This window comes from Hemiscyllium ocellatum, chromosome 8 (assembly GCF_020745735.1).
Source record: "Hemiscyllium ocellatum isolate sHemOce1 chromosome 8, sHemOce1.pat.X.cur, whole genome shotgun sequence".
Taxonomy (NCBI): domain Eukaryota; kingdom Metazoa; phylum Chordata; class Chondrichthyes; order Orectolobiformes; family Hemiscylliidae; genus Hemiscyllium; species Hemiscyllium ocellatum.
Window position 1 is genome coordinate 86,046,901 of NC_083408.1, and position 23,135 is coordinate 86,070,035.

Here is a 23,135-nt window from a genome sequence, read left to right on the forward strand (position 1 = left end):
AATGGATTTTAACTTTCCAAACATAGACTCGGACTATCATAGTGTTAAGTGTGTACCAGAAGGTGTCAGTGGGGGAGCACTATGGGGGCCAGTGGCCATGATTCTATTAGTTTTAGAATAGTGATGGAAAAAGTTAGACAGGATCTTTAATGTATTTAGAGTGGAAGTTGGGGTAGTGCAGCTTGCCACATCATGAAAGGAAGAGAGCAAGCTAGAAAGTTGGTATTGTGAAGGAAGACAATTTCAAAGCTTGGGCTTGGAGAGCCTAAAGCCTACCACTAATGGTAGAGCAATTTTGAATGCAAATGCCCATGGAGGAGTGCAAATATCTGGGTTATGGAGAAAATTAGGATTTGGAAGGGAAAGGCCCTCGAGTGATTTCAAAGTAAAGATGAGCATTTTTAAGTCAAGATATTGTTTGACCAGGGACAAATGTAAATTGCTGAGTACAGCGATGGGAATGATAGGTGAGAGAGGGTGGTGGAGGGTTGTTCCTCGGATTGGATGCCTGTGACCAATGGTGTGCCGCAAGGATTAGGACTGGGTTCATTGCTTATTGTCACTTTTTATAAATGATTTGAATGTGTATGTGGGAGGTATGGTTAGTAAGTTTGCAGATTAAACCAAAATAGGTGATGTACTGGATAGTGAAGAAGATTGTCTCAGAATACAAGGGGACCTCGATCAGATGGGCTGAGGAGTGGCAGGTGGAGTTTAATTTAGGTAAATGTAATGTGTTGCATTTTGGTAAGACAAACCAGGCAGGACTTATATAGTTAATGGCAGGGCCCTGGGGAGTGTTGCTGAACAAAGATACCTAAGAGTGCAACTGTGTACATCATTGAAAATAGAATCATAGGTAGACAGAGTGGTAAAGAAGGCATTTGGCATTTTTGCCTTCAATCATCATAACATTGAGTATAGGAATTGGGATGTTATGTTGTGACTATACAGTCACATTGTGAAATCACTTTTGGAATAAAGCATACATTTCTGGCTGCCCTTCTACAGCAAGGATGTTGTTAAGCTTGAGGGTGCAGAAAAGATATACAAGGATTTTGCCAGGACTGGAGATTTGAACTAAAGAGCCTGAATAGATTGGACCTCTTTTACTCACTGGAGCATCAGAGACTGAGGACGAACCTTAGAGGTTTATAAAATCATGAGGGGCATGGATTGAGTGAATAGTCACGGTCTTTTTTCTAGGGTGGCAGAATCCAAAACTAGAGGTCATAGGGTTAAGTTGAAAGGGGAAAGATTTAAAAGGGGACCTGAGGGGTATCTTTTTCACACAGAGGGTGGTTAATGTATGGAACAAGCTTCCAGAGAAAGTGGTGGAGGCAGGTACAATTACACATTTTGAATGGGTATATGAATAGGAAAGGTTTTGAGGGATATGGGCCAAAAGCTCCCACTGGGACTCTGTCAGTTTGGGACATCTGGTCAGCAAGGATAAGTTTGACCAATGCATCTGTTTCCATGCTGTATGACTCTACGACTCTATAAAAGTATTTGCTGTACATTGAGACATAGGCAGCTAAGGTTTGGGTGATGTAATTTATGGAGGGTAGAATGTGGGAGACAAGCCAGTAGTGTGTTGGAACAGTGAAATCTGAAAGTAATGAAGGCATAAATCAGGGTTTCAAGCAGGAGCCTAGAAGAACACAGCAAGCCAGGAAGCATCAGGAGGTTAAGATTGATATTTCAAGTGTAACCTTTCTTCAGGACTGAGGGTTGGTGCAAGGGGAGCTGCAGATAAGCAGGGTGGCAGGGGCAGGGTGGTGAATTGGGGATAGGTGAAGACAGGTAGAGGGTATGACTTGGTTGGTCAATGGGAGGAATGAATCCGATAGGTGGCTGGGAATAGTGGGAGGGGGAGGGGCTGGGAAGGGAGTCAGAGGAAGGGAAGGGAGTTATTTGAAATTGGAGAACTCCATGTGAATCTTCCAGGCTGTAGACTGCACAGGTGGAAGATGAGGTGGTGTTCCTCCAATTAGCTTTTTGGTTTGTTGGGGCAATGGAGGAGGCTAAGTGTGGTCATGTCGGAATGGGAAGGGAAAGGAAAATGGACGGTGACTTGGAGATCCGGTCAGCCCCTGAGAGCCCAGCTGAGATGCTCGGTAAACGGTTTCCTAACCGTTTACATTTGGTCTCCCCAGTTGTAGAGAAGACCACATCGGGAGCACCTGATGCAGTAAACTAGGAGAGGCAGGTGAACCTCTGTCTCACTTGGAAGGAGGTGAGGGGGCGTGGTGTGCCGGCATGTTTTGCATCTTGTCTGGTTGCAGGGGAAGGTATATGGAAGCTCGGGGGGTTGGTGGGGAGAATGGCACAACCAAGGACTGGTGGAGGGAATGGTCCGTGCATAAGGCAGAGAGGGGTGGGGAGGGGAAAATGTCCTTGGTGGGGTCCAGGTGGAGTTGGTGGAAACGTTTTCAGGATGATCCAAAAACTGGTATGTTGGTAGGTGAGGACAAGAGGGACTCTGTCTTTAATGTGTTTGGGCGGTGGAGTTTAGAGCAGTGAAACGGGGAATGGAGGCAGTGCAGTGGAGGGGTGAAAATCACAATGTTCGAAATAGGTGAACATCTGGGACTCTCGGGAGTGGAATGTCTCCTCATCTGAGCAGATGTGGTGGAGGAATTGGGATGGAGTTCTTGCTGGACACTAGCTTGGAGGAGGTGTAGCCCAGGTAGGTGTGAGAGTCTTTGGGTTTATAGTTAATGTCTGTCTGGAGACTGTTGCTGGAGATGGAAATGGAGAGGTCAAGAAAGGGGAGGAAAATGTCCGAGATGGGCCAAGTGAATTTGAGGGTGAGGTGAAAGTTGTGGGCAAAATCAATGAACTGCTTCAGTACAGCCTGAGTGCAGGACACTGCGCCAGTGCAGCTACCAATGTAGTGGTGGAAGTGTTGGGGCACAGTGCCTACGTGGGTAGTAGTAATAAATGAGGGTTTCAGCATTAGATGAGCTGCAAAGGTGATGTTGAGGGCATGGAAATAAACAGTTCCTTTCTGATGGCATAACTGAATGGAAGGTCATTTGAAATGTGCCATCAAGGTTGTAGATAGACTGACTCTCCAGATGGAGAGAGAGAGGGTGAGTAGCTAGGGAATAGAATTTGGTGCAAGAACTGAAAACAATGGCTTTAGTTTTTCTAATATTTCAATTGAAGGAAATTTCTACTCCTCCAGTAAATTTGATGTCTGACAAGCAGTCTGAGTTTTAATAGCAATGACAAATTCAATGGGTGGTGATTTAATCAGCATATATTTTAAAACTAACGCAAAGGTCACTGAGAGGAAGTGTGTCTAGATTTAGAATAGGAAGGAACATAACTAGCTCCTTAGTGGATACAAAGACGTGGTTCAGGAACAGGCTAAGAAATCATTGCAAGTTATTTACTTAATCTTAGGCAGAGGTTAAGAATGGAATCAAATGATGACAGTCCCAGCAAATGAGCAATATTGAAGAGGTATTAGAGGAGAATGCTACAGGTCAACTATGACAAAGACTGCAGGAAAGAGGGTTTACCTTTTTCACAATCACATTAGATGTACTATTTTCTGGTACAATAGTAATAGAAACGTGATTGGAGGGATTCAAATGTGAAAGATGAGAATGGATTTGGGAGACAGCAACATGTTCAAGGACTTTGAATAGAATAGGAAATTGCTGTTGGGATGGTAATTTGCTAGACCAGAAAAGATCAATTGAGGAGAGTAGTGATAACAACAGATTTAAAGACAAGAATGACAACAGTTAATGTGAGATTGTCTACAACATCTACCAGCATGGAGGCCAAAAGGGGAAGCTTGATGATCAACAGTGTAGTGAGAATAGTGGTTAGCACTGCCATCTCACAGTACCAATGACCCAGGTACAATTCCAGCTTCTGGCGACTATCTGTGTGGAGTTTGCACATTCTCCCCGCGTCTGCATGGGTTTCCCTGGGGTGCTCCAGTTTCGTCCCACAGTCCAAGTATGTGCAGGTTAGGTGAATTAGATTAGATTATTTGCAGAATGGAAACAGGCCCTTCGGCCCAACAAGTCCACACCAACCCGCCGAAGCGCAACCCACCCAAGCCCAGTCCCCTACATTTAACCCTTCACCTAACACTACGGGCAATTTAGCATGGTCAGTTCACCTCACCTGCACATTTTTGGACTGTGGGAAAAAACCCACGCAGACACGGGGAGAATGTGCAAACTCCACACAGTCAGTCGCCTGAGGCGCGAATTGAACCTGGGTCTCTGGCGCTGTGAGGCAGTGCTAACCACTGTGCCACTCTGCCGCCCATGCTAAATTGCCCATAGTGTGCAAGGATGTAATAGGTTAGGTGTATTAGTCAGTGGAAATGTAGAATAGCAGGGCAGGGGAATGGATCTAGGTGGGATATTCTTCAAGGGTTAGTGAAGACTTGTTGGGCCAAATGGCTTGTTTCCATACTGTAGGGATTCTATGATTTTATGAGAATGAAAGGACTTAGAGGTTGGTCTCATCAGCAAAATGAGCATGTTAGGGCATAAACGGAGATGGAAGCAAATGTTGAGTTCCAGGCTGGCAAAGGAGAGGAAGCTTTTAAAGAAAGGCAGAGGTGAGTACTGCAGATTAGAGTCAAGATTAGAGTGGTGCTGGAAAAGCACAGCAGTCAGGCAGCATCCAAGGAGCAGGAATATCGACGTTTTGGGCAAAGGCCCTTCTTTGGACTGAACTGCTGAAGGGCTTTTGCCCGAAATGTTGATTTTCCTGCTTCTTGGATGCAGCTTCACCTGCGGTGCTTTTCCAGCACCACTCTAATCTTGACTATATCCTTTTTATGCCTGTGTCTCCTGGACTTAAGGGAGTAGAGATAAAATGCTGGAGAGAGAATGGATGTATTGGGCCTTCCTTGAAAATGTAAGTCAATAAAGCAAGAAGTACACACTGTAAAAGTAGAGTTATATTAAATTTGTCCATGATAGTATTTAAACTATTCCCGACTCAGGCGACTGACTGTGTGGAGTTTGCACGTTCTCCCCGTGTCTGCGTGGGTTTCCTCCGGGTGCTCCGGTTTCCTCCCACAATCCAAAGATGTGCGGGTCAGGTGAATTGGCCATGCTAAATTGCCCGTAGTGTTAGGTATGGGGTAAATGTAGGGGTATGGGTGGGTTGCGCTTCGGCGGGTCGGTGTGGACTTGTTGGGCCGAAGGGCCTGTTTCCGCACTGTAAGTCTAATCTAATCTAAACTATAGTTTGAAGTACTGTGACTTGGTTTGTTGTGACTTGGTTTGAATGTATTTTGCACTTGTACTGTTCACAGAAATTTCTGGAGTCCATTTTTCAGCAGTCAAGTATGGAAATTCAGAAGTTTCCAACGATATTTCTGCAATGTGCACTGTTAAAAGGCATGTACACGAAAATCTTTGGAACTTGCTTGAATTAATATAAATGCCCCCTCCCCCTTTAGCCATGCTGTAAAAACGTGTGCCCTAACGAGTTTTAAGATGCCCTGTTGAATGAGGTGTGACTGGATTTTCAAAGTCCTACTAAATTCTTAAGTAGTTTTGAGCAACCTTTCTGGACTTGAAAAACAGTTTTAAAAATAATATCTGTGCTATGTCAGATTTCTCCATTATGATTTAAAGATAAATTCCATAGTTTAAGTTTGACATTTCAGATGTCTCCCTTAATCCCATGGGTATGCCACAACTTTCATTTTAATCTCTATACAATATCTTTAAAAATGAAGGATAACCAGTGTTTTTCACTTTCTAGTTAGCTTTCTCTAACTCCATTTGATTACATCTGTTTCTCAGCACAGGAGATCCTTTGTAGCTAACACGGAAATCGAAGTAACGTTGGGAAGAGAAAAATTCACACCATCGAGATTGTTAGGTTTTTAAGGGGAGTTTTTTCCAAAGTAAATAGTGAATGCTGTTACTTCACTACTGGCTACAAAATCTAGAACAGATAGCCATCAAGTCTTTATAGTGCAAACAGGATGATAGCCGAGAGGAACAACCCCAGACACCAAGACTTTCTGTTAGTGCAGTGAAAACCTTAAGTGACTAACTTTAATTGGCAATATCAATTGCCTTGTCTTGGAGCGTCTTCCCGAGAGTCTTTCATTTAATATCATTTGAAAATGAAAGAAAGGTTAAGGAAAAGTTACATAGAGTTGCTAGAGCGTGGAATACTTTGCACAGATAGTGGTTGATGAGGGGGCCCCATTGCCCTTTTATCTGGGGGAATCATGAGTAAATATTTAAAGTTGAGAAGATGTGAGGTGAGCTGGAAATGTGTTGCTGGAAAAGCGCAGCAGGTCAGGCAGCATCCAAGGAGCAGGAGAATCAACGTTTCGGGCATAAGCCCTTCTTCAGGAATGATTCCGAAATGCCAATTCTCCTGCTCCTTGGATGCTGCCTGACCTGCTGCGCTTTTCCAGCAACACATTTTCAGCTCTGATCTCCAGCATCTGCAGTCTCACTTTCTCCTTAAAGATGTGAGGTGATGCATTTTGAGAAGGCTAACAAGGCAAGGGAGTACAGGTTGAATGATAGGACCCTAGGAAGTAGAGGATCAGAGTAACTTTGGGGGTGTCCGTAGATCCTTGCTGGCAACAGGACAGGTAGATAAGATGGTTAAGGAGACATTTGGGATAATTGCCTTTATTAGTCAAGGCATTGAATACAAGAGCAACAAAGGCAACAATGGAGCTGTATATTAAAAATTTGTTTGGGTCACAGCTGGAATAGTGTAAGTTCTGGTCTCCACACAATAGGAAGGATGTGATTCCACTAGAGAAAGTGCAGAAGAGAATAACCAAAATGTTGCTTGGATCAGACCGCTTCAACTATAAAGAGAGGCTAGATTGGCTAGGATTGATTTCCTTAGAGCAGAAAAGGCTGAGCAGGGATCTGATTGAGGTGTACAATGAGCAACATAGATACAAATGTGTTGCTGGTCAAAGCACAGCAGGCCAGGCAGCATCTCAGGAATAGAGAATTCGACGTTTCGAGCATAAGCCCTTCATCAGGAATAAGAGAGAGAGAGCCAAGCAGGCTAAGATAAAAGGTAGGGAGGAGGGACTAGGGGGAGGGGCGATGGAGGTGGGATAGGTGGAAGGAGGTCAAGGTGAGGGTGATAGGCCGGAGTGGGGTGGGGGCGGAGAGGTCAGGAAGAGGATTGCAGGTTAGGAGGGCGGTGCTGAGTTGAGGGAACCGACTGAGACAAGGTGAGGGGAGGGGAAATGAGGAAGCTGGAGAAATCTGAATTCATACCTTGTGGTTGGAGGGTTCCCAGGCGGAAGATGAGGCGCTCCTCCTCCAGCCGTCGTGTAGTTGTGTTCTGCCGGTGGAGGAGTCCAAGGACCTGCATGTCCTCGGTGGAGTGGGAGGGGGAGTTAAAGTGTTGAGCCACGGGGTGATTGGGTTGGTTGGTTCGGGCGGCCCAGAGGTGTTCTCTGAAGCGTTCCGCAAGTAAGCGGCCTGTCTCACCAATATAGAGGAGGCCACATCGGGTGCAGCGGATGCAATAGATGATGTGTGTGGAGGTACAGGTGAACTTGTGGCGGATATGGAAGGATCCCTTGGGGCCTTGGAGGGAAGTGAGTGTGGAGGTGTGGGCGCAAGTTTTACATTTCCTGCGGTTGCAGGGGAAGGTGCCGGGGGTGGAGGTTGGGTTGGTGGGGGGTGTGGATCTGACAAGGGAGTCACGAAGGGAGTGGTCCTTGCGGAACGCTGATAGGGGAGGGGAGGGAAATATATCCTTGGTGGTGGGGTCCGTTTGGAGGTGGCGGAAATGGCGGCGGATGATACGTTGTATGCGCAGGTTGGTGGGGTGGTAGGTGAGAACCAGTGGGGTTCTGTCTTGGTGGCGGTTGGAGGAGCGGGGCTCAAGGGCGGAGGAGCGGGAAGTGGAAGAGATGCGGTGGAGGGCATCGTCGATCACGTCTGGGGGGAATCTGCGGTCCTTGAAGAAGGAGGCCATCTGGGCTGTGCGGTGTTGGAATTGGTCCTCCTGGGAGCAGATGCGGCGGAGACTCTTCCTGACCTCTCCGCCCCCACCCCACTCCGGCCTATCACCCTCACCTTGACCTCCTTCCACCTATCCCACCTCCATCGCCCCTCCCCCTAGTCCCTCCTCCCTACCTTTTATCTTAGCCTGCTTGGCTCTCTCTCTCTTATTCCTGATGAAGGGCTTATGCTCGAAACGTCGAATTCTCTATTCCTGAGATGCTGCCTGGCCTGCTGTGCTTTGACCAGCAACACATTTGCAGCTGTGATCTCCAGCATCTGCAGACCTCATTTTTTACTCGAGCAACATAGATAGGAAGGAACCTTTCCCCATCACAGAAGGTCAGTAACCAGGGGATGTTATATTAAGGTAAGGAGCAGGAGGTTAAGAAGGAACTTAAGAATTTTTTTCACCAAGCAGACTTTGGGTGTTTGAAACTCACTGCCTGAAAGGGTGGTAGAGATGGAAACCCTTGACATTTAAGAACTATTTACATGAGCACTTGAAATCCCATGGCATACAAGTCCATGGTAAAGAGCTGGAAAATGGGATTAGAATAGGTGAATGTTTGATGACTGCGGACATAATGGACCTCTTTCCATGCTGATAAATGCTATGACTCTTAAGATGCAGAGATGTGAATATGGTGGCAGTATTTGTTTTGGATTACTCTACCCAAGGAGGTGGAACAAACATGGACCTAATTACCACCTCCTATGCTAACACCAATTGAATCGGAACATCAGTGCTATTTTCTTTTTATGATTTGAATGTCTGATCAGAAAACTAGTAGCTACACTGAGATGCCAGCTTTGACTGGATGGTTAAGACTGAATGGAGAGGACTGAAACTTTGCTACTTCTAATTCTGCGGTATAAGTGTACTACTGAACCATGGATATTTATCTTTGATATCTCTTGTTTTATCTTTATTCCCACATACATTATTTTTATTTATTTTATAAAAGGTGCTATTTTCACAGATTTGGTGATTACTGCAATTCAGAATGTGATTTTTTTTCTTTGAATGAAGAAGAATATTTTTATACCCAATTATTATTTGCCCATGATCATACATTGAGTTTACACAATGGAATTATATTTGGATTTTGACCTTGATTTCTTAGATATCTAAAACTTTTTTCTCCCCATTTGCAGGACCGGGAACGTCTTTAAAAGTCTCAGGAATCAGTCAAGGAGGAGGTCCTAGCCCAGCTGTCAGGTATTAAGAGCTTTAAGACAATCCTCTTGATGCTGAGCTCCAGGGCTGTGGTGATAGTGTTTCTATGTCTGAGCCACAAGACTTTGGTTCAAGTCCCACCTGCTTCAGAGCTATGTCATAACACGTCCGAACAGTTTGATTTTCAAAAAGATTTTTTGATAGCTTAATGATTAAATGCAGAATGCTTCAAAATGCATTATAACTAATGAATTTATTTCAAAGTGTAGGTATACATGAATGTCAGTTGATGATGCAAGTTTATATTTGGCTGTTGTAATATTTTGGTGAGTTTAGTGTCTGAATCAAGTAAGAACAATTATTTGTGAGACTCTCCAAACTAATCGATGTAAAATCCAAATATTGAGTTTTCTTTTCCCCATAAATAAAACCACAACTACTCCCAATGAGAACTTATTGCTCTGTTTACTGTGTCTAGATCATTTTGTTATAGTTAAGCAATCCCCGAACTTAATATCTGAATTTTCTCAGCTCGGATAATATTGAAGCTTAACCAGTAAAAGCCTATGAGAAAATCTGTTTCATGCTGCTTGGCCAACCATCTATTACTTTGGTTTATTAGCTTGGAGTGTTAAATAGAACCTGGTAGAAGAATGAGCCCTAATGACAGATCTAACACATCTTCAAATAGTAGCAGTTCAGTTTTCTATGGCCATGAGCAATGATTACATAATACACTTCAAGATACTAGAGAAGGAACTACATACGGTGAAAACAAGGTTAGTTAGTTGAGTAAAACTAGTATTGTGGAACTATGAATAGAATTTGGGAAAATATGATGAACAACAATATTGGCCAACAGCCAAGTATATAGCAGTGTCAAACATTTTTAAAAGTTCAGCAGCATGCAGGAAAATACAATAATTAGTTGTTTAATAGTACAGAACCTGAAAAATAAACATCTTGTTAAATCTTTTCTACTTGCATCATCATCAGGCTATTTTGCAACAATACCAATTCAAAGGGAAAATCAACATTTCTACTGCATGAGAGGAGGATACTGATTGTTGGGTGCATTCTCTTTGGCAATACCTCTGCCAATATGATTAACAATTAACAGCCAGGCTTTGTTTAAAAGTTTAAACCAGGCAGGTTAACTGGTTAGAGCATTGCCCAGAGGAATGAGCCAGTGAATGTCTACCACCTATTTTGTTGAGTTGAAACAGACACAGTACATGTATATGTTCTCTCTGCCTGCAATTAACAGGCCTGGTGTATCAATAGATGTAGCTTCCAGTACACACTTGGGCACCATTCTGCAGTCTCGACTGACAATCCTAAATTGATTGGCTACATAGTTATTTGTCAGCCAAAAATAAATTAGAAAGACAAAGATAAACTATAGGTTTTAACAGAAATTGGCTAAGTGTCAATTTTTGACAAGTTTCATGGAGCCTTCCCCTCCTTGAGCCCAAGCAGGTTTTCTCTGCCTATTTTCTGCAGCATTCCTGATTAGTTGTCCACCACAACCTTTTCTTCCCTCTCGGTAGTGTTGGAAGTACTTGTCACTGGTGGGACCTCCTTGGATTTCGGGCACAGGAGTTATTTTTAAAGCCTAGCCATGTGTCGGGTAAAGCACTGCCAGCCAGCAACAGCCCTTCACCATGCAACTACAGGGTATAAGGTGAGAGGGGAAAGATTTAAAAGGGACCAAAGGGGAAAACCTCTTCATGGAGAGGGTGGTGCACGTACGGAATGAGCAACCAGAGGAAGTACTGCAGGCTAATACAATTACACTATTTCAAAAGGCATCTGGATAGGTATATGAGCCAAGAAGGCCTTCGGGTCAACTACTGGCAAAGAGGACTAGATTAATTTCTGATAGCTGGTCGGCATGGACGAGTTGGATTGAAGGGTCTGTTTCCGTGATGTACATCCCTATGACTGTCATGTGTGGGGAACTACAAAGAAGCACTTTTCTCAGGGCATGCAGGTGGCACAATTAACACTTCAGTGCAAATACAAGTGTACATTCTTAAATGTATTGCTATTTAAGGATAAACTACACAGTATCACCCATCTTAGAACCTATCTAAAGGAGTGCTACTTTTTCTCCAAGACCCAGCATAGATTAATTATTTTCATTGTTCAGTGTGGAGCCACCATGTACTGGAAAGTCTTCAAACCGTTGAAAACGTCTTATTAAAATTTATTAACAGCCAAAGAAAATGGTAAAAACAAGTAAGCTGCATTTCTTTCTAGAAACAAGGACTGCTTGCTTATCAAGCAGCAACAAATTTACAGTCAGTGATCACTGTATCTACATCAGACTTATTGGAACAGGCTGTCAATTAAATGCTATATGGCTTGTTCAACCTGATGCTGCATTATTCATTCATGCTGAATGTGATGCTCTCCTGCTCAATGTCCTCATCTTCCTCCCAACTCATCAACCTCCATCATAGCCCCTCTTTGCCTGCGTCACTTGAGGAATGTTGTCTTTAGGAGGACTATTGTCTGCTCCATGGTTGCCCTGGTCAGAAAATAGGCTGCATTGTCTCCATGGTTGGCCTCAGAGTGTTGTGTAACTGAGTCATCCGCTACGATTGCCGGGGATAAAGCATGTCACCCAGTAACCACGGGGTTCAGGAACATGGAAAGTTCTCCAGGATATAGGCATGATGGCAACCATCAATGTGCCTGTCACTGACTTCTAAGATACAGTACCAGTGTCACAGATTACTTGAAAATTGAACTAGAATCCTTTCCTGTTCACAAAATGAGCTGTGTTATGATATGACGCACTTAATGTGATATCGTGCAGTCTACACCATCCTGCACCTTTGAAGAAGCCAGCTATATTGACAAAATTTATTGTCTGCGCTGCAGCATAACCTAATCTTGTGTAAATAAATGAATGCAGTATAAATGCAACTTGTGCCAGATTATAATAGCCTTGACACCTTTGTAAATCGAGAGCCATGAGATCTTCCACGCATCCCCTGTGGATCCTTGGAAGTAGCCAGATATATACAAGTTTAGTGCAGCTGTCACCCAGATTGGATAGCCACCCATTCCTCCAGGTCACAGATTGAGCAGTTTGTGTAAGTCACTGTCCCGAAATGACATAAATTTGCAGCAACACTGTACTCACTCGGCTAGAGGAAATAAAAACATTAAGGACAATAAGAGTCTGAGCCTCCCCTATATCTTGAGAAGACCTCTGGCTGCAATTTCTTCATGTTTGGCAGCTGCTGGAGTTTGCTACTGATGCTTGACTTGCTGGTGCATCTCTTCCTCCTTCATTAGTGGGCAGCACCGTGGCACAGTGGTTAGCACTGCTGCCTCACAGCACCAGAGACCCGGGTTCAATTCCCACCTCAGGCGACTGACTGTGTGGAGTTTGCATGTTCTCCCGTGTTTGCGTGGGTTTCCTCCGGGTGCTCCGGTTTCCTCCCACAGTCCAAAAAGGTGCAGGTCAGGTGAATTGGCCACGCTAAATTGCCCGTAGTGTTAGGTAGGAGGTAAATGTAGGGGTATGGGTGGGTTGTGCTTCGGCGGGTAGGTGTGGACTTGTTGGGCCGAAGGGCCTGTTTCCACACTGTAAGTAATCTAATCTAATTTCTATGCTCCTTTGTAGCGTCAGTGATGTTAAGCCTTGCAATAGGTGGTTCCATTGTTTAGATCTTCAGTGAACACATGTGGATCCAATAATGTAATCAGTCAAGAATAGAGTGGTGCTGGAAAAGCACACCAGGTCAGACAGGATCTGAGGAGTAGGAAAATCGACATTTTGGGCAAAAGCCCTTCATCAGGAAATTTCTGATCTAATCTCCAGCACACCCACCACCAATAATGTAATAATCAGTGATATGGTCAAGATTGTTTCTGACCAGAATGTGTATCCCATGTGATTTATCACTGTATGCATTTCATATGTAGAGTGTTATCATTATAAATAACTTCAACTTGTATCATGAAAATGCCTGATTAAAGCAGTTAGTGTTTGAAGGGCCTCTCATTGTTCACAAGTCGAGTGCTCAGACATGAAAAGAAAACATAACTACTAAGGTGAAAAATGCAAAATAAGACCAGGCAGAGATGCTGTGAGCAACAAAGTAGGTGCAAAGTGAGTTAACATTTAAGAGAGCAAGTGAGGAACCCTGAAGTACATCCTGATCAAATAGATGAAATGGGTCCTTTCCTTGTCCACAAGTGTCCTGGCAGAAACACGATAGATGCTGGTGCACTCAAATGAAGCATTCAAGTGCAAGACTGTATTGTAAGTGGGTCAGAAATGTACCGTGGGGTGTAGTGAGTCTGTTATGTATCCAATGCCAATCATTATGGATGAGGGGTGTAGGTAGTAACTATTGATTGTGCCCTGAGATCTTGGTAACTGCTATCCAAGGTGGAGGCCTGGAGGAGTAAGCAGTGATCTGTACACACCAGGCATCCATTCTGACGTTTGTGTCCGGAATTGTTTGGGTAGGTGACTAAGAAACTGCAAATCAGCGAGGTGAGGTAAGGTAATAATTGCATGTGCATAGGCCTCTTGCCACTCTCTAATGATGTTCTTCCCTGCTGTTCAGAACTTGGCTGGGGAATCAGACCATTTTATTCTAAAAATTGACAATTTCATTTCTGCCAGTTCCACTCTATTTTCTCAACTGACCCAATGTCTACATCACTTGGGGGCTGGGACTATGAAATTAAATTATCAAGGATCTTATAATAAATGAGTAAAATATTTTGCACACATTTCTTTTAAATAAAGAAGGGCTATGTCGGGAGTAGAACCATTGAGGATAGGGGTAATAATGCGTCGGGTAACAATGGAAGGATGGCAGAAATAATGAATAACTATTTTTATTTGGTATTTGTCAAGATAGATCAGATAGAGATAGCATTGAATAATGTGATAAATGAAATGTAAAAAAAGGGATGTGTGGAATTAGCAAATTAGATATTTTTGGTCCTTCTATTTAAATGTCAGGTTATTCTGCGTCAGCAAGTTTCCTCTGACAAATTAATTCCTCTGACAAATTTTGTTTTAAAAAGATGTCAAAAACTAAGTTGAATCTGCAAACCAACAACTAATTTTCATTATTACATGTTTCAAGTTGTACTTAATTAATCCTTGTTTTCTTTCTGTATTTCTGTTCAAAATATTTTCTTTTAAATAGACCTGTGTCTCAGTCAGGAAGACCCATCACTGGGTTTGTTAGACCAGGCACCCAGTCTGGCCGACCTGGCACCATGGAGCAAGCTATCAAGACCCCTAGAACGGCTTACACTGCCCGACCAGTAACATGTGCTTCTGGAAGATTTGTTCGGCTGGGGACGGTAAATTTTGAAGAAGTGTAGTTTTTAAAATTCTGTTTAGATAGTTATCAATTTGTAGTCCTTTTCTGCTGGAGTTACAATAATTTTTTTTCTCATCTTCCTTCAGGCTTCCATGCTTACCAGTCCTGATGGACCATTTATTAATTTATCCAGATTAAATTTAACCAAATATGCTGGAAAACCAAATTTAGCTAAGGTTTGTGCCAAATTCTATATACTGTATAGGCCTGGGAATTCTAGACTAAGTCCACCAAAACTGCACAAAACATGAGCAAATTTCATGTGTAAATTTAGTGCAAAACCCATTTTAAAGATTTTGGAATTTTTATAGTTTTTAATATTAACATAATTTGTGCTTGCTTTATGTTAAGTTTTTTTACTAGTTTTTTTTTAGTTTTTCCTTCCACAGAACTACGACTTAGGATATCCTAACAGGCACCTTAACTCGTGGTGTTTTGGAGGTGGGGGGAGTGATTGCCACAAACTGACAAGGATCTCAAGATACTCAAAGGATAGCACGTGTGATGCAAATAGAACTTCATTATAATTTCAAATTAGTCATACACATCTAAGTCATTGCCAAAGCACCAGAGAAACTTAGTGATAAACAGGATTGATGCCAAAATGGACATAGTAAGATAAGTATGTAGATCTTGTGAACCAGAAGGAGCATGACTGTTCTAGGACCCATGTGGAAATCACTAGCCTTCCCATCAGGATCCACTCCCATTTTTATGATCACAGTTGCCTCTCTATCACATTTTAACTATTTATCTTGAGACTGTTCTCTCCGATTCAGCAGTGGCCTCCTGTCATTCAATCCTGTTTAGTTGGAATCCAGACTACCTCCAGAAGTCAAGGAGGCAAATGGATTAAGAAACTGGACCTCTTTTTCTCTTGAAAATCTTGAGATGTGAATTTAGAGGTGTTGTTAAAATTTATGAAATGTTTGATTGTAGAAAAGAGCATAACTAGAGGTCATCAACATAAGAGCATTCTAGTGGGAAACTTCAAAAGAACCTCTTTACCCAACAGTAGTGAGAATGTGGAACTCGCTATTACGAGAAGTGGTTGAAACGAATCGTAGATGTATCCACAGAGAAGCTAGGCAAGCATGATGTAGAAGAGAATAGAAGATTATGCAGGTAGTAACGAGATTGTGTGAAGCATAAATGAAAGCATTTCTATCTGGGCTGAATTGTTTTTCTACTGCATATTCTATATAAAAAATATTTGTTCATAGAGTCATAGAGCTGTACAGCATAGAAACCGACCCTTCGGTCCAACCCGTTCATGCCAACCAGATGTCCCAACCCAATCTAGTCCCACCTGCCAGCACCCGGCCCATATCTCTCCAAACGCTTCCTATTCATATACCCGTCCAAATGCCTCTTAAATATTGCAGTTGTACCAGCCTCCACCACTTCCTCTGACAGGTCATTCCATACACGTACCACCCTCTGTGAAAATGTTGCCCCTCTTTATATCTTTCCCCTCTCACCCTAAACCTATTCCCTCTAGTTCTGGACTCCCCGACCCCTGGGAAAAGACTTTGACTATTTACCCTATCCATGCCCCTCATGATTTTAGTAACCTCTATAAGGTCACCCCTCAGCCTCCGACGCTCCAGGGAAAACAGCCCCAGCCTGTTCAGCCTCTCCCTACAGCTGAAATCCTCGAACCCTGGCAACATTCTTGTAAATCTTTTCTGAACCCTTTCAAGTTTCACAACATCTTTCCGATAGGAAGGAGACCAGAATTGCACGCAATATTCCAACAGTGGCCTAACCAATGTCCTGTACAGCCGCAACATGACGTCCCAATTCCTGTACTCAATACTCTGACCAGTAAAGGAAAGCATACCAAACGCCGCCTTCGCTATCCTGTCTACCTGCGACTCAACTTTCAAGGAGCTATGAACCTGCGCTCCAAGGTCGCTTTGTTCAGCAACACTCCCTAGGACCTTACCATTAAGTGTATAAGTCCTGCTAAGATTTGCTGCCTTCAATGGAAAGGCAAGCATTTAGTGGCAAATTAGAATTGCTCTTCAGAAGGTGGAAGTGAACTCTCAATTGAGAGAAGTGGACCTAACCAGCAGGATTAGGCCAGTCAACGAATCTGCTTGGATCCCTACATGAAAGAAGTAAAAAGAGAGGCTGACGTTTATATGGAGATTTTCAAAGCCACTGAACAGCTCAAAATACTTTACAACCAGTTAAGTATTTTTTGAAATGTAGTCATTTTTATAATGTAAGAATCTTTGTAATGAAAGGGGAAATTATTAATACAACGATTACACTTGCCACTTCCTTCATTGGCCAAAGCTCTAACACAAATAGCATACCTAACTGAGCTGTGCTCTAAGCATTCAGAAAAATGGGCTACGTTTTTTAAAAATATTTTACTGTGTTGTAATATTTAAATGAGAGATTGGTAACCATTAAAATGTCAACCGGAAGATTGCACGCTGCATCAACTAAAAGGACGTCTGCCAAATTTCTGTGTCTTGGCCACATTCTGTGCAGGCGAAACTAAACCTGCCAACTAGAATATTTTGTATGTTATCAGAAGAGTGAATTATAGGATTTGCAATATTTTCTTCCTGTGTGTAAAAGATGCATTTGAAAACTGATAAACTATTCATTTATGATTATTTTTCAGGCATTGTTTGAATATATTTTCCATCATGAAAATGATGTTAAAACTGTAAGTTATCAATAAAGAACTACCATGGTATTCCAATTTCTATTTGAGATTTATTTCAGTAACCTGTGGCAAATCTTGATATGTAGCTGTTAAAGGTATATAAGTGTGCTGAAGAACAGATTTGTAAAATGTATTTATGATGGGGGGAGGTGGTAGTCTATTGGTAATTTCATTAAAATCCAGAGTCCCAGATCAGGTGGTGAAACTTACATTACATCAAAGTTGGGAATGAAAGGCTAGTCTATTGGTGACTGTGTGTAACCATATTCAATTGTTGCCAAAAATCTATTTTATTCACAAATGTCTTTTTTTAGAGAAGGAAATCTCCTGTCCTTACCTGGTTTGGCCTACCTATGACTGCAGACCTACAGAAATGTGCTAGACTTTTTACTACCCTCAAGTGTCCTAGTAAATCACTCAGTTCAAAAGCAAATTGGAATGGGCAATAAATGCTGGTGTAGCCAGTGATTAATTACATCCAAAAAAGGACAGATTTTCCCTAATTACTACTTTCGGCTTTGGTGATGAGAATGCATGTTAGGAATTCCAGCACACCCTACAATTTTCATGTTTTAACTGTTCTCTCTGAACCCTCTGGTTCTGTTTTGCACATCTGAGAGAAATAGTTCGCTTATATTCAGTCTCTTTATCATCATAAATATTTCAGTTTGATCGCCCTGTGACATTTGAATCTCAACCTATATTAATAATATGATCCTTTAAACTCTGGGTTGTTAAATTTGTTCACTGGATCTAGGCATCACTGGCTAAAATAGCATCTAGTTCCCATCATTAATTGCTGGAGAAGATGGTGGCTGTTCTCTTGGACTGCTACAGTTCTTGGAGTGCAGGGATTCCCACAGTACTGTTAGGAAGCAAGTTTCTGTGGTAAATTTGTACTGGCAAGGCTGCTACATCTTGAAGTTCACTGCCTAAAAGTAAGCACAGTATCCTGTATGACCTTGGCTGTTTACAGCTGATGCATCACAATTTTATTTTTTAATAACAATATTGCTTGCAGTGTTTTTGTAATCCAATTTTTTTTGTGAATAGAATGCTCATTCTTTAAAAATCCAACAGAAGTTAGAATGGAAACTGCCAATGTAAACTTTTTCATGATTATAATTGCACTTTCCCCATTAATAGTAATGCAATAGCATTTTCAATTTATGATTGGAAAATTTTACTATGTACAAATATAAGATGTGATATCAAATTAAATATTAGATTAAAAATGACAAAACACATGACTTCAAATGAGAACTATCTTTCATCCTTATATACTGCTTTAGTTACCCCCTGTTCTTTAACCCTGTTTCACCTGAAGTTTACACCAAGTTTGGAACTCTGGTACAGCACAATAGCGGATCAATTAATGTTCACTTATTTTTAAAAACTTACCAATAATTAATTTGTGAAAACTTTCCAATAAAAATTGAATATTTTTATTTTAACAGGCTTTAGATTTGGCAGCCCTGGCTACTGAGCATTCCCAGTATAAAGATTGGTGGTGGAAGGTACAAATTGGAAAATGTTACTACAGGTAAACCAACTTAGATTTACATTGTATTGAATTAGAGAAGATGAATGCATTGGGTGGACTTTTCTGGTCATGAATTTGTAGGTGGGAGGAGTGTTTAATTAGATGTGGTGAAGGCAAACTAACACCTGCTGTTTTCATGCCCCCCCCCCCCCCCAAGAATTGGGTCCTGGGTGGGAAGGCATGTGTTTGACTTTTCTACACTGCCAATTATGGTTCCTGAGTGGCCAGTTAAGGACCATAAGGTTTCCATTTTGCTGCAGTTAAGGTTTACCCAGCTGCCAGCAGGCCTGTCCATAGGTGATGTCCATGACATGTTAAACTGTACGGCCTACTTGCCACATTGGATAGAACATAGAACATAGAACAATACAACACAGAACAGGCCCTTTGGCCCATGATGTTGTGCCGAACATCTATCCTAGATTAAGCACCCATCCATGTACCTATCCAATTGCCGCTTAAAGGTCGTCAATGATTCTGACTCTACCACTGCCACAGGCAGCGCATTCCATGCCCCCACCACTCTCTGGGTAAAGAACCCACCCCTGATATCTCCCCTATACCTTCCACCCTTCACCTTAAATTTATGTCCCCTTGTAATACTCTGTTGTACCCGGGGAAAAAGTTTCTGACTGTCTACTCTATCCGCGGCACGGTGGCACAGTGGTTAGCACTGCTGCCTCACAGCGCCTGTAGACCCGGGTTCAATTCCCGACTCAGGCGACTGACTGTGTGGAGTTTACACGTTCTCCCCGTGTCTGCGTGGGTTTCCTCCGGGTGCTCCGGTTTCCTCCCACAGTCCAAAGATGTGCGGGTCAGGTGAATTGGCCAAGCTAAATTGCCCGTAGTGTTAGGTAAGGGATAAATGTAGGGGTATGGGTGGGTTGCGCTTCGGCGGGTCGGTGTGGACTTGTTGGGCCGAAGGGCCTGTTTCCACACTGTAAGTCTAATCTAATCTATTCCTCTGATCATCTTATAAACCTCTATCAAGTCACCCCTCATCCTTCGCCGTTCCAACGAGAAAAGGCTGAGAACTCTCAATCTGTTGGAGTCCCTCAATCAAATCAGTGCCTGATCAAGGGAATAAACATCAGAAAGAAAGATCATAAGAAATAGGAACAGGAGTAGGCCATTCAATAAGATCATGGATGATCTGGCCTCGCCTCAACTCTTTTGTGCCATAACCCTCATAGCCCTCAAATCCTTGATATTTCAAAAGTTTATCTCCTCTTTAAATATTTAAAATGATTTGATCTTCGTAACTCTTTGTATTAGAGAATTCTGGAGATCCACCACCCTTTGGGAGAAGAAATTACTTTGCATTTCATTTTAACGGCATGCCCCCTTTAACTGTGTCCCCTGTTTTGTGATTTCCCCCACTAATGGAAACTTCTCAAAATTTACTGTCCCAAGACCCCTCTAAATCTTGTATGTTTGATCAAGGTCACCAACGTTTCTCCATGAACAAATGCCTACAGTGAATAAAATGAAGCAGGGCCCCAATGAGAGCTCTCCCCACTCCCCAACCTAGCTCTTGTTTCTTGTGCAAATTACTTACCTGTGACTTGGGGCCTCGCCAAATGTTTGGGCAGTCTATCCTTTGGCAACAACCATGGCCTCCCCCATGGCACAGCTGTTCACAAGAACTGCTAGCATCTGCTTGTCCAGTAACCCATGCTAAGTTAAACATCCACCACAGGTAGCCTCTCTACTGCCTGTTTAGTGTGTGGCTTGTTGGACCTATCCTGGAAAAGGCAGTGCAAGTCTCCCATTGGCTTTCTAGGCAGCAGGTGATTATCTTGATGCTAAGATAAGATTTTACCATTTGTTTATGATTGTTTTGTAAGTTACTTTATGTAATTGGGAATCACTGATCCATGGCTACAATGCATCTATTATTTGTTTTATGAAAGTTTCTGTAAAACATTGTCACTTTGAATGCAGGGAAGTATGTACAAAGCATGATAAATGAATGAATACTGTCAATGTGTTCTACAGAGTTTCAATATTGTTGTCTAATATCTTTGTTCTCAAAAGGTTAGGTTTGTATCGTGAAGCAGAGAAGCAATTTAAATCTGCATTCAAACAACAGGAAATGGTTGATACAGTTCTTTACCTGGCAAAGGTATGACATATTTCACAACTCAATACCTGGGCCAATATTTGCTGTAACGTGGCATCTAACATCATCTGCTATAGTCAGTTTTGCTCCCACATCCTTAAGTTCAAACTAAATTTTCCCACAGTTGTGATCTAGTAACAGCACATTGAGGGAAATGACACATATAATCAATTCAGAAAGAAAAGAAGAGATATGGAAAAAATACATTTTATTATTTAAGAAATTAAATTCAAAACTCGAAGGAATGAGACTCCACTCTGTAATAGTTCATTACGTGCCAGAAATTATTTGGTAGTAATGAAACACTTTCACGTCATTAAAAGGTACTTGCAGTGTTAATTTTTAAAAACAACAAGAACTGCAGATGTTGGATATTAGAAAAAAAATCAGATCTGGCAGCATCTGTGGAGAGAAATCAGAGTTCACGTTTCAGATCCAGCGACCCTTTGTCAGAACTGATAGCACTTTATTACAAAGTCTGGTGTATGGAGGTTGGAGTAAGGACTTAGGACTTGAGAAACCTTTTCCCAAGCTTATTGAACTTGAGAACTCTACAGCCTTCAGGACTTGAATATCAAGTGGAAAATTAAATGCTGGTCTTCTAGCTTGCTCTCAGCTTTGCTGGAGCATTGCAGCAAGCCTGAGACAGAGATGTTGGTCAGGGAACAGGGTGGTATGTTGAAGTGTTGGGCAATTGAAAGCTGCAGACAGAATGTAAGTATTCTGTGAAGTGGTCACCCAGTCTGTGCTTTCATTTCCCAAATATAAAGGCAACCATGTTGTGAGCAGTGAATGCAGTAGATTAGGTTGTGGGACCGAATACTGAGGAGGGAGGAAGTAAATGGGCTGGTGTTACACCTTCTACAGTTGCAGGGGATAGTGCTGTGGGATTGCAGGGATAGTGGAAGAGTGGATCAGGATGTCCTGGAGGGAACGTACCTTGCAGGAGGCTGACGAGGGAGGAGAATGGAATATGTGTCTGGTCATGGTATCCTACTGGAGGTGATGGAAATGGCGGCTAATGATCCTGCAGATGTGGATGTGGATGCTGGCGGGATGGTAGGTGAGGGCAAGGGGGCACTTTATTGCTTATGTGGGAGGAATGAGGAGAATGATGGCTGAAGTGGGGAAGATGGGTCAAATGCAACTGAGGGCCCTGTCAACTACAATGCTGGGGAATCACTGGTTGAGGAAAAAGGTGGGCACTTCAGAGGCCCGCTTGTTGAAATTGGCATTCGAAGAGGTGGAGGAACTGAGAGAATGGAATAGAGTCTTTATAGGAAGTAGGGCATGAGGATGTCTTGTCAAGGTAACTGGAAGTTGATGGATTTGTGTGGCCTGCTTATTCCCAGAAATGCAAACAGTGATGTCAAGGAAGGGAGAGGTCAGAGATTGACCAAGTGAAGGTGAGAGAGGGGTGGAAATTGGAAGTGAAATTGATAAATGTTTCCAGTTCAAGACAAGGGAAGGAAGAAGCACAAATGATATATCGATACACCAGAGAAAGAGTTGTGGGTGGAAGCTGGAATAGCATTGGAATATGGAATGTTCCCATGCCTCACAAGGCATCACTGGGGCCCTTGCGAGTACTCATGGCCACCCCTTTGATCCGAAGAAAGCAAGAGGAGTTAAAAGCAAAGTTGTTCAGGGCGAGGACGAGCTTGGCCTGGTGGAGGAGGGTGATGGTGGATTGAACAGTTCAGCTGGAGGAAACACACCTAATTTTTCACTTGAGAACTTTACAGCCTTCTGGGCTGTATACTGAATTCAACAATTTTATGGCTTTGAGGCACCTTCTCCATGTCCTTACCCAACCCCTGCACACTATGTCTTGTTAGCACACAGTCTGCTATTACACACATGCAATTGTTAGCCACTTAGAGTCCCCATTAGCAGTTATTCATTCCCCTAGGCTAACCGTTATCCACTATCCACTCCTTTGGCAGTCCAACTGTCCTTCTGTCTGTTCGGGCTCTATCTCCACCTGTGGTTTACTTACCTCCACCACCAGCCCCTCCCCATTGTCTGAAATGAAAAAATAACCTTTTCTTAGCTACTATTAGTTCTGAAGAAAGGTCACTGGATCCAAAATGTTAACTCTGGTTTCTCTCCACAGATGCTGTAGAGCAGCTCAATGGTTAGCACTGCTGCCTGTCAGTGCCAGGGATCTGGGTTCGATTTCAGCCTCGGGCGACTGTCTGAGTGGAGTTTGCATGTTCTCCCTGTGTCTATGTGGGTTTT

The 23,135-nt window shown here is 42.6% G+C and overlaps 1 protein-coding gene across 2 annotated transcripts in view; it reads left to right on the top strand.

Annotated features, from left to right (window-relative positions):
• Positions 1-23,135, top strand: part of ttc8 (tetratricopeptide repeat domain 8) — a 61,656-nt gene that overhangs the window by 22,130 nt on the left and 16,391 nt on the right. Inside the window, exons 3-8 of one of the 2 annotated variants that reach the window (XM_060828521.1) lie at positions 9,156-9,219; positions 14,364-14,523; positions 14,630-14,719; positions 17,185-17,229; positions 18,687-18,772; positions 20,810-20,897. In XM_060828521.1, coding sequence (XP_060684504.1) covers positions 9,156-9,219; positions 14,364-14,523; positions 14,630-14,719; positions 17,185-17,229; positions 18,687-18,772; positions 20,810-20,897 — 533 coding nt within the window. The remainder of the gene's footprint in view (positions 1-9,155; positions 9,220-14,363; positions 14,524-14,629; positions 14,720-17,184; positions 17,230-18,686; positions 18,773-20,809; positions 20,898-23,135) is intronic. The other variant, XM_060828522.1, reaches the window with a different exon arrangement.